Consider the following 16,962-nt stretch of genomic DNA (forward strand, 5'->3'; position numbering starts at 1 on the left):
CATCTTGTTGATAAAATGTGAACTATGTTATGTTGAATCGAAAGATCAAGAATGATAACAACATTCTACAAGTTACCGAAAGCGAAGACTTAAAGAAGAATAAAAGAGTCTTTACCTAAACAAATTAATACTAAATATCTAGTTACAACAAAAAATAAGTCGTAATAGGTTCCTAAAGTTGTGCGATTTTATACACTGTGCAATAACCGGCTGTCAAAAAAACTACCTACTTGACATTTGATAAATCTTATCAATGGAAAGTTTGTAAATAACGTGATCAAAACACTCGTCATGGTGGTAAGTAAACTATTTAATCGTCATATTACTATAATCCGATCTCCTTGGTTATTTGTTTATATTGTCTTTGAATAGGTCTCCTTCTTAAATGAATAACTAAGGTTACGTTCTAAATTCTAAAATACAGTCTTAATCTATCCAAATGGAAGAACCGGTTACCTGAATGATATTGGTATAAACTATATTTACATAATAATATAGGTATTTATTCCAACAATATCGATGTTTTCTTAGTACCTACTTAACCTCAAAATATTTAGAAGAGTCTTAAATTTCTCAAATTAAATAATTATCTACTCAAAGCCACAGAATACTTACTATAATCATAAAATCATTAACTAAAAAAATCTAATTTAACAACAAAATAGGAAAAAACATGGATCTAAATAAGCTACTTCAGCAAAAACGCTTACCAAGAATCATGAGTAAAATTTAACCATTTCTCGTGTTTCCCCATGCGATGTGATGGTCTCATTCTCAAACTAAAAGACCATGAATCTACCGTAACCGGCCGTTTACTTTTCAATTATACATCCTTAATGGGCTCTTTTTTTGTAATTCTATGGGTTACATTTCAGTCAAGTCAACACTAAATTATTGAAGGATGTTAGTGGTAGATATAATATAGTAAACGTCTCATAAAACCTTTTTTTACCTATACGTATTTTACAACGAAAAGTTTGTATATGAGATAAAGGAATGCTGTTGGCTGAAAATACAAATACGAATACGTTAGGTGTTCTCTTTTCAAACGCAAATAAGAATGTACAAAAAAATAAACAAGTGATTTCCAAACGGAGATTATTTAGTCCCACATCTCAGTTTAGTTATAAAACGTTCATTGTTTTCAATTGTTTTACGAAATAAAGGATTGAAACAATATCCTTTAACAAGTTATTCAGAAATCTTGTTTGAGTTTTATAAATTCCGAAATGTTGGAGTCTGTATTTTGATTTTCAGTTTCAATGAAATTGATTGAGAGTTGATTGTAAGGTACGCTAACAAAATTATTATATCGATTTTTGTAAAATTTAAAAACACACTTTTAACCAAGTTTAGGAATTAAAGAATTAAAAATATATTGCAACTCTTGGTCCTTTTCTTTAAACCTTTGGACATTATTATCAAATAGAATCGAAAAAGGCCGGCCTTAGAATATAGTGTCTAAACACATAATAGACATTCAATCTAGTCTAGATCGCGATTGGAGATGAAAATCAATGTTTGCGATCCAAAATGATTGTGTATCAAGTTGATGGACAGACTGATACAGATCACAAAATAACTAGATATTTTCAAGTCTCAAATCAAAATTGTGAATCGATTGTTTTCTTATACATTTGTAGTAAGTACTCCACAAAACAATTTTAGTCTATTTTGTCGTAGATTAGAAGTAAATCGTTAAAGAAAGAAGTATGATAAAACCTTTCTTCTAATTGGTAATAATCTCCAGGCAGTGAATATAGCTGTTAGGTCTCTTACTTCTATAAAAGATGTTCCAAGCAGGCACAACATTGCATTGGCACGTTTCTTCGTAAATAGCATTGACTAAACAAACGCTCCGTGCCAAAAAACTTCTCACTGTAAAATCACCAGTAAGTAGGTATACTTAGTCTGATAACTTATAAGAGAGCCTCGGCGGGCACGATTTATCTAGATTATATTATTATGAATAATTTTGTGTGTTGACAAAATAAGGTAGCTGTATCCAACATGCCACCGTCAAAGCTGCAACTGATGGTCATTGATGTTCTAAATTTACCATATCTTCGTCAGCCGCAATCCTTGCATACAGGTACTAAATTGTTGTATTATAGATCTGTCTGAATATGCTCTAAGGTAGAAAAAGGTGCGGTCCTCTATGCCTACTGGATGTCATCGTGCTCCTGGCGCGTACGTGCAGCCCTGACTTTGAAGAAGATCCCATTCGAAGAACGTTCCGTTGATATAGTGAAGGCAAGGAACCAGTTGACTGAAGAGTACCGCTCCATCAACCCTGCACAGAAAGTTCCCGCGCTTTGCATAGGTAAGTTTTTGCGTAATGGATAATAGAACTTGTTTAAGCCTGTGGCCTTTTAATTTACTTACAGTTAAAAAACCATAAAGAAACTCACATCCAATTGATTTGTTATGCTATGCTTGTTTTCAAAATTGTACTTCAATATTGTACCAGAATAAGACTTCTTTTCTCTCCTACTTTCTGACTAAAGTATACTTAATTATAGATCCTTTTAGTGATAAATATACTTTTCAAATTATCACGTAACTGGTCCTCTATGCACTGACTAGGGTTAACTAGAGTATGTAAATAATAATCACGCAACATCATAGAACAATCATTCCTCAATGCTAGCACAATTCGTGGGGACAATGCTCGCTAATGACGTCAACATCAATTCATCGTGTCAAGCACCTAATAATGACTCTCGTACACTCGAACATCGCTTAACTATAACATATGATATACACAATTAGATACTGTGCTTATGTAACTCTTAAGATTGTTTAGTCCATACACAATAGTGTATTAAATTGCACACGTAACCTACCTATCTAGGATAGTTTATCAGTCATTTAAAAGGTTTAGAGCTAACAGTATACTTGATCAACATCATAGACGAAAAATAAATCGTTGTATTATACAAGGTGATATTTCAACAGATGATTATAAAATTGACAGAATTCCTAACCGAACCTACATACACAGTATTAAACCGGCCGTTAAGCTGATTATAACATGACTATCGACTAGCTATCTGAAGTAAATCGACGTCGACTTCCCGTCTAGTCTAATACAAGTTCATCTGTATCGAGATTATCATCATTTCCAGACGTTCGCGTTAATCGATTTATAAACACCTATAAAGTAAACAAGAATATTCCTTGCAATAACAATCCAAGTTCTAAAAAGTACTTGTTTGAAACAGCAAATAGTTCGGTTTGATGCTAATCGACTATGAAAAACATCGATTGACAATCGATTGTAACAAATCAATTAGCGACTATTTACACTAAAACAAAGTACGTTTCTATTGATTCGTTAAAAATTAACCGCTACAAATGAAGCTTTGATTTCGTGCGAGCTAGTTCTTATAAAATGAAAGCACAATACAACCATATAAACAACAAGGAGTTGATTTCAAAGTTTACTTTCATAAGGACAGTATTCAAATGTACAAGTTTCACTGAGAGTTTGTGTACGCTACGAGCCTTTAGAAAATCAACATTGTGTACTGCAACTATTCTTCTTAACTTAAAATATCTTCAAGCAAACTGTAAGAATTTCAAAGTTGGGTTATACTGCATTTCTTTTTAATATAAAGATATGTATTATTTTTAAAGAAATGTTCATCTTTCTAGTTTCCTACATTATTATGCCATGTCTTTGATTAGGGTAAAAAACTCTCAGCTGTTTGTCACACGAACAGCATACTTATGTCAGTCGTTTTCGTAAATATATCTGTGGGTTGATTGTGCCCACAATATCCCAAAAGGACCAAAAGGTAATTTCCCTTAGGCCAAAGAAATAATAAGTCATTTCTGCGAAAAGATTCCTCCATAGCATTTGATTAAATACTGACCTTGATGTATTGGTGTAAGTTATTTACATATTTAGTGACGTTTAGCATGCTTAAATGCTTGAAATTTTTAAATAAAAACTAAGGAAATAAATAATCACATCAAAACGCGCCACTGGGGCTTGTCATTCACATCCAAGCGTTATTTTCCCGTAATTTAATTTAATTTGTTGTCGCTTTTTTGCTTCATTACTTGTGCAAGTATACAAAGAAGAGGCAATGATATGAGGTTATTATGCCAACACGTCATATATGTTCACGCGTCGATAAAAGCCCCTAATACACCAATATCCGTCTGCCAAAAAGGAAATGGGAGGGAAATATTCGGCTTTTTGATGCTTCCATACGTGATGGTGGATTTAAATTTTACAAATTGTTCTTTCGGGAATAATCTTAAATACTTTATATGAAATCTCGGTAATACGGAAATAAAAACGTTTTACGAGGCCTGTGTTATTTTTACATTGTCGCTTTGAAGGTGAACGCACCCTCGGTACTTACAGGGAATTATACGTATTTGGTAAATATTTACAAGGGCATTTACCAGTATGGTAAGCTATGTGCTATTTATAAAAAAGAAATAGATTTGAAGACCTTAACTATCCCCATCCATGTATTTTATTATGTGCCTGATATACCCACCTAACTAGTGATTAAAATACGCAACTCGTAACATCGTATAAGCTGTTTGACAATCTTGTTATACAAGTTCAGCCATGTTAACCCCACGTGCTAGTAAGTCGAGATAGGGTTCGATTACCATTTTCTAATAGCTTCTGAATTAAGGTATAATCCGAAGATATAATGCCCAAGTTAATATTCCATGGAACTTTCATAGAACCTAGTTCGAAAGTTCTAACAACTGACTTCGTAGTAATCGCTTCAGCAACACATTAAAGTTTCAATAAGAAGTTTGCATAGGCATCAAACAATTTGGATACCAACATATGCAGGTACCAATTTAAAGGTTCTATAGATAATTCGTCTACTACGTGTACCTATAACGTATAACAAAAAATGTTAATTTGGATTTACCCAAAAGACTACTTTTTTCAGTGCTCATCAAATCAATTGAATCGATGACAGATCGAATTTTGTCATCTTACAAACACGTGTAACAGCGAAACTGAAATCTTACAACGACTTCTAGCAACACGTACCTACATTATGACCTCAACTCAAATAGTCAACAAAGATATTAACGGCACTAAATATTCGTGCGTCCGCGACTCAACGCCTACCAATAAATCAATCCAATCAAACGTGTCCAAACTATCAAGGAGGTTATTTATCAAACATTAGGTCGACGAGTGTTCCTCATCTGTTTGAGTATCGTGCATATTTAGTTCAATATTCGCTGATGTCACCGTCGAAGCGCGACAATAGCCCCTCGGCCCGCTCGAGTGCACTCCGGCTGCGCTAATAACCATGTCATTAACACGCTTTATTACCCACACTCGATCAACCAAATCAGTACTCGGGCTTGTCGATTTCCATTTTAGAAATGAAGTTGCTGTTTAGAATTCCAAGTGTCCTATATCTACGTACTTAATAATACACCTAGCATAAACTTGTTTATTTAACCCAATGGTTAGTCAACCACTAAGTCCGCCTATGCACCACTAAATAGAGTATACTTAAGATTACTACGTGAAAAGTGGAACAGGTGTATCTATTTGCACTTACAGTTTTGGACTGTATTACAATATGCTTTACCGAATAAAACTTTTCAACCTGGACCCTGCTGTGCCCTGATACATTCAAAAAATAATTTAAAAATAAAAATTTATAAATACGTACGTATTGTATAAAAAAAAGTGCGTACATAGGCCATAGGAACGATAATAAGGAAATAAAAACCAAAACAGTCGTTAAAAATATCGAAGACCACAAACAGTTAAGAACTGAAATCCATGTCTAAATTACATTGAAACTGAAGGACTTACGTTGAACTTAAAACTAATTGAGACAATAAGACTACGGGCGCCTGTCTCGCGGATAATTTGCTAAGTCACAGTTATTAATAGAATTGGACGGATTACTAGGACTCTCACAACTATAACAAAAGTACTATTGCGAACTATATGCTTTATTAAAAACTTTTTTCTTTGAAGACTTTTATTTAATCGCCGCGGCGTCGTTCAGCAGATACCAGCTTAAAGTAATAAACTAGAATTTTACAACTCGCCTGATAGCTAAATCTATGAAGACATAAAAAGCTTCTTACTTTCAATATTCCTCCCGCCACTGGACATAAAACCATAAAGCTAATATTGATAAATGCAGTATCAAGTTAATGTTCTTAACCCGGACCCATAACAGAACATTAGCAGTTAATGTACACAACCCTATAATTTGCTATCTCGGGTATAAAAGATCCGTTAGTGCGCATAAAACCGTTTAGCAAAGATCACAGACTAAGATAGTGGGTTACGTTTACATCTATCTGTAATATTCAGGCTTTGTTAACTTTTGTGATTATGATCAATGGATTAGTAATTACATTTGGAGTACGAATGTTAAAGGCTATGTGTGAATATCATTTTGAATTAACGAAGCGATCATTATTCTGCTACAATTTATGTTATGTATGTTACGGTTCTCTGTTTTTATTAATGTGTATCTTTGCCTACATGTTCTGTTTATTTTTTGTATTCTTCATCGTAGTATAAATTATCGAGATCATTTAAAAAGGCGCTCTTAAAGTGGTTAATAGTAACATCAAATGGTAAGGAGGACTTACAAAATATTATTGAATACCTATCAACCTACAGTACCTAATTGAACAAAATAATATATAAAGGTAATTATGATGATGAAAAAAACAAAAACCAGGTTATGTTACGCTTTACACAAACTTTTTCAAAGCGAAGAAAAACATATCGTAGAGCGTCGTAGCGGCTGCGGTCTACGAGTCAGAGGTGGTGATACCAAAGGCGGGTGTGTCAAAATCGTATAAAAAATTAAGATTATTATTTCAAATTGCAAATTAGAGTTTCAAATAAATTATAGGTTTCATTAATGCGATTAAGAGATGACATGTTTAAACAAAAAGCGTGTGTTAGTCAAACTGAATAAAATTATTATATAATACGTAGTTTTTGTTTTGGAAGACTTACATTTCGCGACGTTGAACGTTCAACAGTGATATTAAAAATTCAACTAGAGTAGTCTGAGTAGCGTCGTGGCAGTTCGTGCTACAATCAAACATCATTTGCCTAGCTCCGCTCACTCGACCGTTTGTTCAAGTGGACCGGTCAATAACTCCGCAAATAGCTATTTAATGAATGTGTCGCCATTTAATGACATCGCACACAGAAAAAGTGTCACTGAATTGGTAACTATTTGGGTCATTGTATCTTGCACAGAACATCTACTAAATACTTATAATAGGCGCGTATGAACAATGTCATCAACCATTGAGTATAACAACATAAATTGCACGAGATTGCAAAATATTTTCATGATCAAAGCAATTATTTTAACAGTTTTATTAACTGGAATAAATTGGGAGCAATTCGTAGTTGATTAAATTTAGTACCTTTGTGTTATTGAGTGTTTTGCATGTGAATAATTCGCAATAAGATTTGAATAGATGCTGTTTACAGCGCGGTGGTAATGCAAATGAAGATATCTACGAAATCCAATCCACTCCGCATAATATTCCATTAGCAATATTTGGTATAAATAAAATATAATAGCAGTACATATTGGTTCATCAAAAAAACTTACGTAAAGAAAGACATACGAAGTATTACTTATAGATATCTATGAGTAGTAATCTATAAGTAAATAATATATAGCGACCCCAAAAAGTCAGCATCGTGTGATAAGTCCCAGTTTATAAACTAGCGTGGGCACTAATATTGACAGTGACTATAAACAGGTGCTTTCGGTACGATGATCAAAGCATTCACTATAGAAAACAAAAGCCCAAAGTCACCGGAAAAAAGTTATTAACACTACACGTTAAGGTTCAAATTTTGATACGTAAATAATTTACCATTTGACAAGCTTATTTGCTGAAACTTTCCGCCTCGAGAAATTTGTGTAGTTCGCTTAATTTACCTGCAAATCAAATACGAGATGAATTAAGTGAATTATTTGTGACTATTCAAGGGATAGTTTCGTTAGAAAAGGATCATTGATTTGTAAAAGTTGTTAACAAATTAAAATGACTGTATTCTCACAACGGAATCAATCAATTGGTCCTTGAATCAAATCAAATTGAAACAGAGTGTATAATTATCGTGATTGGCTGTTTTTGTCTAAACTTGGTGTAATTGTATTGTACTAGCTACTTGAGTCCATCAATTGATTTAAATGTCTTACACAATTTGTCACAATCGATTGATGAACAATCGATCTCAATCCTACGTGACAGTTGGTATCGATATTTTGTTAGTATACTATTTAAGAATTATTGCCTGTTTGGTCGATTCAATACTAGCAAGCTTTGCAACAAACAATAGGAGTACTGTCTATGAAAAGGCACTAAACAGGTTAAGAGTTCGTGGTTATTAATTTATTAAGGACATATAGTACGTTGCAAGGTAATTAATAGTGTCTGTTAATGACTTATGATATGAATTGTGTGCAGATGATGCGGTGCTCGTGGAGTCGATGGCCATCATCCAGTACTTGGAGGAGACCCGCCCCGCGCCGTCCCTGACACCAAACACTCCACTGTTGAGAGCTCGTATGAGGGAAATATGCGAGGTACTACTGAATATTATAATAATATTTGAAAAACTTATGGACAGGTGAAAGGAAATCATATCCTTTTTTGTTTCTTTTTCTTTTATATATACACCCGCTCTAGTAATGGGTTTTGTGACTCGGGGACTTTTACGAAACAACTATTTATGGATCGCACAAATAATTGTCCCGGGTGGAAATCGAACCCACGACCTCCCGACGCAATGTTGATGGCGTGGCGACTACCTTAACCACTGTGTCACGAAGGCGGTCAATAACAATAGTAATATTAATCTATAAACTACGAATTAGTTGATAAATTGAGCTGTTACTTATTAGAACTAAGGTACCCGCGGGTATTAAGGCCTAGCTAAGGGAGATTTGTAATAAAATGAAGAATATCCAATATAATCAACCAGTTTTTATAATAATCAGTCATGTACTTATATTACTACCGACTTTAAACAAAAAATAGCTTCTAAAGCTTAAAACTAAAACATTATACCACTTTTAAAAAAACGCTGTCTTTAGGCCTTATTATAATAGGGTAGGGTAAAAAGGCCTATACTATAAACTATTCAAAAATCAAATTAAACTAAGTAAATTAGTATTCTTGACATCAATAATCATTAACATACGGCAATAGAAAGCATAGTAGTCTTAATAAATTAAATAAATTGTCCTTATTCGCATCCATCAGGACATTGAAAATCATCAGTATATCCTGCAGTCAAACCGACACATTCTTCGTGGTACCACTTGGAGCATCGCGAACATTGCCTCATTGCATCATCCATTCTATCTTCTTTGCAGGCATGACCGTACCGATATTTTTTTTTTGTGATTTATTTTTGTCAGATCGCCTTCTGACCACAATGCTCGTTTGGGAGGCATCGTGACTGTAAGCACTGAAAACAATAATAAATAAATTGAAAATATAAACTACGTATATACTACCCACTAACAAACATTTTAAAAACACGCTTTTACTTATATAGCAGTTAAAAAAATAGGAGTATAATAAGGCCTATAGTAAAATTTTATAGGCCTTAATATCCGCCAACTACCTATTTACAGAAAAAGAATAATAATATTATTTTTATAACTACAAGTCTCTTAAAACGGTAATCTAAGGACAAGCATACGTTAATTAATAAGCGAACAGTCAATACAGGTTTGTAAATATGATATTTTCTAAACAACTTACGTTTTACTGGAGTAATTTTTTATAATTCGTGCTGCTGAACCGCACTTCTGAATGATTTCGACGATATTTGCGGGGGGAGAAGTGCAAGAGTGTGTCCGCCACTTTGCAGCGACTCGTATACGCTCTGAGCTTGTGTGACTGTAATCTTGATCGTCTACTACTGTATTTCGTACGTTTTTTGTTATTTAGGCCTTATTACCCGACAGGCCTTAATACCCGCAGGTACCTTACTTACGATAAGTAAGTTAAAAGAAAAATGACGATAGTTCTCAGAAGTCAGAGGCAAGAACAAAAACGATACAACTACGAACCTGTTATAAATAAATGGTGCGCCTAACACATTCTTTGAAAATTAATCGCATTTAATATTGTTTTACGTCAATCATTTCAACTAAACGCCTACATGAGATATTTTCCTAGAAAATATAGTCCGTAAACCGAGGGGAACAGAACAGCATCAATTTGTACCAACTTGCATCTTTGTTGATGTCACTTGACATTTTAATGCAGCTGACGTCATAGTTTTCGGAAAATGTAGATGCACCACATACTTTCGTAACATTAAGATTAGTATCTTTACTAATCTCTGATTCACTCAATTCTCCAGTAGATTTATCAGTAGCTCGATTCTCTACCACTATCGACTACCGGCAACCAGCTATAGAGACATTTTGCTCGAAAATCTGATCAGCGCCTCTAGCGGGCGTCGTAGAAACTATTTTTGCAGTACATTTTAAATGTCAAACTCTCGATACTCGAAAGTACCGACTGTACAGAATCGCGCTACAGTTGTTTTGCATTTATTTACATTTCGCCTTGCATTTGAACATTACATGTTATGAACATACACCTACAGGCTGAGGCATGGCAAAGATCATAAATCTTAACTTTACTTGGGTCCTGTCAAAACATAACCTAATAATAAAAAGGGCTAACGACTAAACTTTCGCAATTTGTCGTGAGCATTTGAAAATTAAAACGAACGTTTTATTTACAGCTGTGTCACTACTCAACGTTTATCTTACCTCTAAAAATTAATGTGTGGATTTTATTACAAACATGCTACGTTATGAAATATGAGTACACAATTTACTTGATTTAATATACTTTATCAGTTATCACAAAATATTTATACCAAAATGTATTAATGCAGATATATGTATAACTCTGTAACATATTATATTTACACTACTATACTGTTTTAAATTTACAATATGATGTATTGAAGAAAATTAATAGCGTAGTTTATTTTGAAATAAATAACAATAATTAATTTTATGCGTTTTCTTTATATGAGTTTAAACACTATTAAATAGATTAACTACCGCTAAATGTACCTCAGAAACCAAAGGTAAGTGAATTAATAATAATGAGCCTATAATTACTTATTTTTCTTTTTCTCACAGACTGTGGTGGCCGGCATCCAGCCTTTACAGAACGTTGGTCTGAAATCACACTTTGAAACAGAGGATCAGTTTCAAAAGTTTACCAGATACTGGTCTGAACGTGGACTAAAGACTTTAGACGATTTGCTTCGAAAGTCTGCTGGTAAATACTGTGTTGGCGATCAGATTACAATTGCAGACATCTGTCTTGTGCCCCAAGTGTTCAACGCCATTTCGAGGTAAGTACATAATATGATATGTATGTATCAGAATATTATTTTGTACCTGCTACAATTTATTGCAGTGGAGCTTATTTTAACGATTACCTACTTAAATCATGAAAACAAATTACCTACACGCAAATCTTTGAATAGGAGAAGTTCATTAAACTTCAAGATATGAAGATGCATATCGTACATCCAGTCAGATTAATAAGTCTAATGTTCATCTAAATAAATGTTTTACGTGTAAAATAGGTACTCCTTTCAAATAGAGTTAAGAATGTGGATAAAATGCAAAACTATGACTCATATTGATTATCAACTGAACCCAAAATGTAGCCTCAATAAAAAATTAAAATATTTTACTATGATGTAAAGTTATGAAGGCTTGACAAATCTGTTTGTATTTCATTTCTTTTCTTGACACAAAGTTTAATCTAGCAACACATGGCGTTTAACTTTTGAACATTTAATTTAAGTCTTCGATAAAACTTGAAAACATAATTTTAAAGATTGCATTCTAAATTTTTATTGTTTTTCAGATACTCCTTGGATGTCACAAAGTTCCCGACTGTGTCAAAATTATACGAGACTTTGTTAACAGAGAGAGTTTTCCAGGAAACTCACCCTAAAAGTGTAAGGGCGAAAAAGTGAAGAAAATGAATTTGTAAACATGCATACTTTGTTATTTAATATTACACATTTTATAACTCAATCTAAAAGTTTTTTATTTCTTCATTCTTACCCTCGTCTAAGCGCACCATCACCGTCACTTCATGTCACGTCGTTTTCATGGTTCGAACATTATAGCTATAATATTTGATGTTTAATCGTTTCTATTGAATAGCGCCCAATATTAAATAAGTAGAATTTTTAAAGAGGCCCGTTTTGTGCCCCAAAGTTTTATACATAAATAATCAATTAAACTTGATAATATTACACACAGAGCTCTTACAGACATGTTTTACTACAACATAAAATTATTTCAGCTAGGTATATAGTTTTATCTATAATCTTTAAGTATGTCAAGGTTGCCCTAGTTAGAGCTTGAACACAGGGCAAAGTCGGCCCTAAAATGTTTGATGATATAATTGAATCGAACGCGTTCATTGTAACGGCCGAATGCGAGAAACATTGTTGTAAGTTATTGGTACTAAACATAAATTTGTATCATACCAAATTAATTCTGAATGTTAAGATAGGTCTAACCACTATTGAAATAATATAAACCAAGAGATGATCTTAAACTTCTTGGGAGTATCCTAAGATTATAAATTGAAATCCTAGTCTACGATATTACATTTTCTTTTTCTAAAACTGTTGACTCAAGAACCTACATACTCAAGCCTATGTTGAATACAGTTGTAAGCTGATAACGCAAACACAAAAGCTATCTCACCGATGTTAATCCTACTTAACAACTAAGTTTACTTTGCTTAGAAAAATAAGGTAAACCGAGACCTGTAAATAACATCAGTGCACTCAACAAACATGATCGAGAACGTCGTAACAGTACTAATTTGATTCTTACAGATTCTACAGTTAAGAAGACATTATGTTTTGTGATTCTCTACTACTATCGACTATCGACAACCGGCTAGCTATCGAGAAATTTGGTATGATAATCTGAACAGCGCCTGTAGTGCGGGTCGTAGGAACTATTTTTGCAGGAAATTTTAAGTGTCAAACTTTCGATACTCGACAATCCTGACTATAGAGAATCACGCCTCTGTACAACTATCGAGTATCGACAACCGGCTAGCTATCGAGAAATGTTGTATGAAATTCGGGAACAATTTTTCCAATAGATTTTAAATGTGAAACACTCGTTACTCGATAGTACCGACTGTAGAGAATCGCGCTACTCTATGCGCCGTACTATCACAAATACTCGAATTAAGACTACTTCTGCATATTTAGGTCACAGCTGCATAGACATAAAATATATAGACTAATGGTATATAATACTCGCGCGAAATTTGCAATTTTAAGAAGACGTTTTACAATGTTATTATGTATGGGACTAGTATTATGTCATAACAACTAATGTGCACAGTTTTATGATGCACTAAATATATGCCTATATCTATGTACCTACCAGTCTTAAATTATAAATACGTTTCACATACTCTATTGTATAAATACTACCTTAGGTACTATCAATTTCCCAGCACCTAAAGAAACACATAAATTGGATTTCAATTAATATTTGTCCTCTAAAGGACTCATCCCGTCGTAACATTAGCAACAGCTTTTAATTAGCATAAAGGGATCAGATTATGTTCATTCATCTTTTATCAAAAACAACATTTGAGGTCTCATGAAAATAATAATGTACTTTTTTGTGCACAAATAAAAAAAAATCGTGTTTTTTGCTTTGGAGCAATTGATCCAAGGACATAATTTAATAGGTACAGGTAAACAATATCAATAACCTAATAATTGTAACTTTTACAGTTATGTTTGTTTTCTTTGTAGATATATCTAGAAACATGAGCATATTTTATAAGAATGATGTTTCGTTTTTTATAGTGTTTATCTAGGATTTTTTCTTCATCAAAATTTTATTTTAATAACTTAAATATAAAAAAGTATTTGTTTAATAATGCACTTTATATTATTGAATACAAGTGCATGAACTGGAAAGCTATTGAATAGAAAAACAAATCCATATTTCTACTTACGAAAATTGTTCATATTAAAATTCAATTCGTGTTGTAAGTGGTAATGTATTGGAATAAATAATAGACATATTGATATAATAGGTATTAGTGAGTGGTCACGCACGATGGTCAGCTGTATTCGGAGGTCCTCGCTCCGGCAACCCTGCGATCCTCAATGATACTTAGGCCCTTTACTACGCGATTATTGCGAAGCTAGTCACATTCCTGCATTGATTTGAGTACATTCGATCTAAAAGCATACAAATAATTAATGCGATTTTAAATTTGCACTTTGAATGTGTGATTTAAAGAATCGACATTAATGAAATATGAAACTGGCAGATGATAAGTTTGGTATAGAAATTGAAACATATTTTAGTTCAACTAAACAAAACCAAGGATGTGTCAAGAAACAAAAGTTAAGTAAACAAAAAACAAATTACAAAACAGGACTGTGTCTGCATACCATATTCTTCTAAACCTAAAGTTACTCTTTACTATTGTAAACAAGCTCAATACATAAACAGGCACAAGGTAGACGCGTAATTCTAAAAAAACGAACATGAAACATGCCTGACGATGTAGAGCTCGTTATAGACCGGAAGGCTTTTCTCCGCACTGCCTGGGACACTATGTACTGATAAAATATTCTAAAAGCAAAAATGCCTGTATGTAGGAGCCTGTACTTATATGCCAGAGCTGTAAGCATTATATTTTAGTAAGAAAAGTTTAGAAAAAACAAACTACTTGTCTTCGAATTGTACATACATGAAATCACGCCTGCTTTACGTCACTTGGTATGATCCTCACACACTTTTTTTGCTTCAGTCATACAGGACCGCTGGTTACGAGTACTACGCACCTGATCTTGTTGCAAGACATCACCCATATGATCTGTGTATGTATTGTCTTTCTAGGACGTCCCCTCCCGGCGTTTCCATTTACGTCCACATAGTATTTTTTTCGTTATTCTACATTTATTCATTCATAGGCGTTCAATAGATACAATTTTATTAATGGGGCTGTCAAAAACCACGTAAACATATAGTGATATAGGAACGTTCTACATCAAACACTGGCAGGCCTTACAAATATAATCGCTCCACACGCTTTGCCAAAGCAAAACTACACTGAACATGATACAAAGCTATCTGTCAATAAAAAGCTTTCCCAATGGGAAATGTTCCGCTAATCGCATAAACCTTGCCACGTGGGACTAACACAAAAAAGAACTGCTAAAATTGAATGTATTTTTATAATCGTGCACACTTACCTGCTTTGTGTATTTGCTGGCTATTAATCTAATATTCAACCATATTTAAATACAAAATTAAACAGTTGGACAATATCTTTTCCTATTTAGATATAATTTATTTAACTTACATATTATTCTCATCACACCTCTTTTTCATGAAGGTAGACTAAAGAATGCCATTTTCTACGATCCCACAAACTTATTTTGCTTCTTTCAAAGGAGAATGCTCAAAATGTATGGGAAAAAAACCCAGGCCGTACACAAACGGTGTGTAACTCAGAATTTTAGTGATACTGAGTGATTCAATTCCAGATATTCGCCTCTATCAAATTCGATGGCTAAATACTATTTTTTGCTATTTAAAAGGTGAATTTAAAAAATAAATATTTTTCAAACATTCATCACAATGATTATTTTTTGAATAATATAATTGTATCGAAACCGCACTACGGGCGCCAGCTAGTAGTGTGGGCGGGTATGTCTTTTTTATATTCATGATAAAAAATATTGAAAATACATTAAAAACCCCTACTGAAAAGTAATAGCAATATAATATGTTTAGCCATTGAATTTGATAAAGGTAAATATCTGGAATTAATTACACAGAATCACTCATTTCTCCCATTGCTCCCATGCTAGATTGAGAGCGAAAAAAAAACATAGAAGGTGCCAGCTGCATTTCTTCCCGTGCATACTGCAAAAGTCAGTAGAGGGGTGGAAGGGTTTGGTGCTTCATAGGCTATAGGCTAGCAATCTACCACCATGACAACACTTTTCTACCTTATAATAGCCCTCCAATTATTGTCTGCCAACCCGCATTAGACCAGTGTGGTGGACTAAGGCCTGATCCCCCTCTTTGTTAAGAGGGGAGGCTCGTGCCCCTCGGTGGGGACATATATGACCTGGTGATGATGACTCATTTTTCAAAAATATATTTTTTAATATTTTTAATTTGTAACTCAGTTACATACCTATATTAAAAATGTGTGACTCAAAAAAGATTAAACATTTATATAGGTAACTTATTTAGTAGTAGTAGTAGTAGTTTTGTACTACTCAGTTACATACCTATATTAGAAAATATAAAAATATATTGAAAACCCCTACTGAAAAGTTATAGTAATAGTATGTTCAGCCATCGAATTTGATAGAGGTAAACATTGGGAATTCAATTACACAGTATAACTAATTTTTTGAGTTACATAACTTTTGTGTACAGCCTGGGTTTTTTTTGAGCATTCTCCTTTCATGTAACATCCTGTAGTATACCTAATGTATTCTCACAAAAAAGTTTCTGTGCTTCATAAAGTATCTATGTTAAAATTTTTTACCGTGCCTCGGAGAGCACGTAAAGCCGTCGGTCCTGCGCCTGACCTCTCACTGGTCGTGTCGGTTATCCGTCCCACCAAACTATGAGAGTGATGGAATAGAGAGTGTACCTGTGTATTGTGCACACACTTGGACACTATAAACAAAGTCCTGCACAGATGGCCAGTTTCAATGAAACTGACCGCCGTAGCCGTATATCGGCTAGGAGGACATTATTATGTTAAAATAATATAACGATAAATTGTTACACCTACTGGGATTCAAACTTATTGCCGAGAAGAGACAGAAGTTTGTTAGAAGTTTCTTGACAAAATAATGACGACATAAGT

General features: G+C 33.6%; 1 protein-coding gene across 1 annotated transcript; it reads left to right on the top strand.

The window, feature by feature from the left end:
- Window positions 1-57: 57 nt before the first annotated feature.
- On the top strand, window positions 58-12,101 carry LOC142983804 (putative maleylacetoacetate isomerase 1). The gene is made up of 5 exons (XM_076130880.1): window positions 58-297; window positions 2,137-2,323; window positions 8,476-8,594; window positions 11,187-11,404; window positions 11,929-12,101. The coding sequence occupies exons 1-5, from the start codon at window positions 292-294 to the stop codon at window positions 12,038-12,040; spliced, it is 642 nt and encodes a 213-aa protein (XP_075986995.1). The 5' UTR covers window positions 58-291; the 3' UTR covers window positions 12,041-12,101.
- Window positions 12,102-16,962: the final 4,861 nt, after the last annotated feature.

Source organism: Anticarsia gemmatalis, chromosome 2 (genome assembly GCF_050436995.1).
Source record: "Anticarsia gemmatalis isolate Benzon Research Colony breed Stoneville strain chromosome 2, ilAntGemm2 primary, whole genome shotgun sequence".
Classification (NCBI taxonomy): Eukaryota; Metazoa; Arthropoda; class Insecta; order Lepidoptera; family Erebidae; genus Anticarsia; species Anticarsia gemmatalis.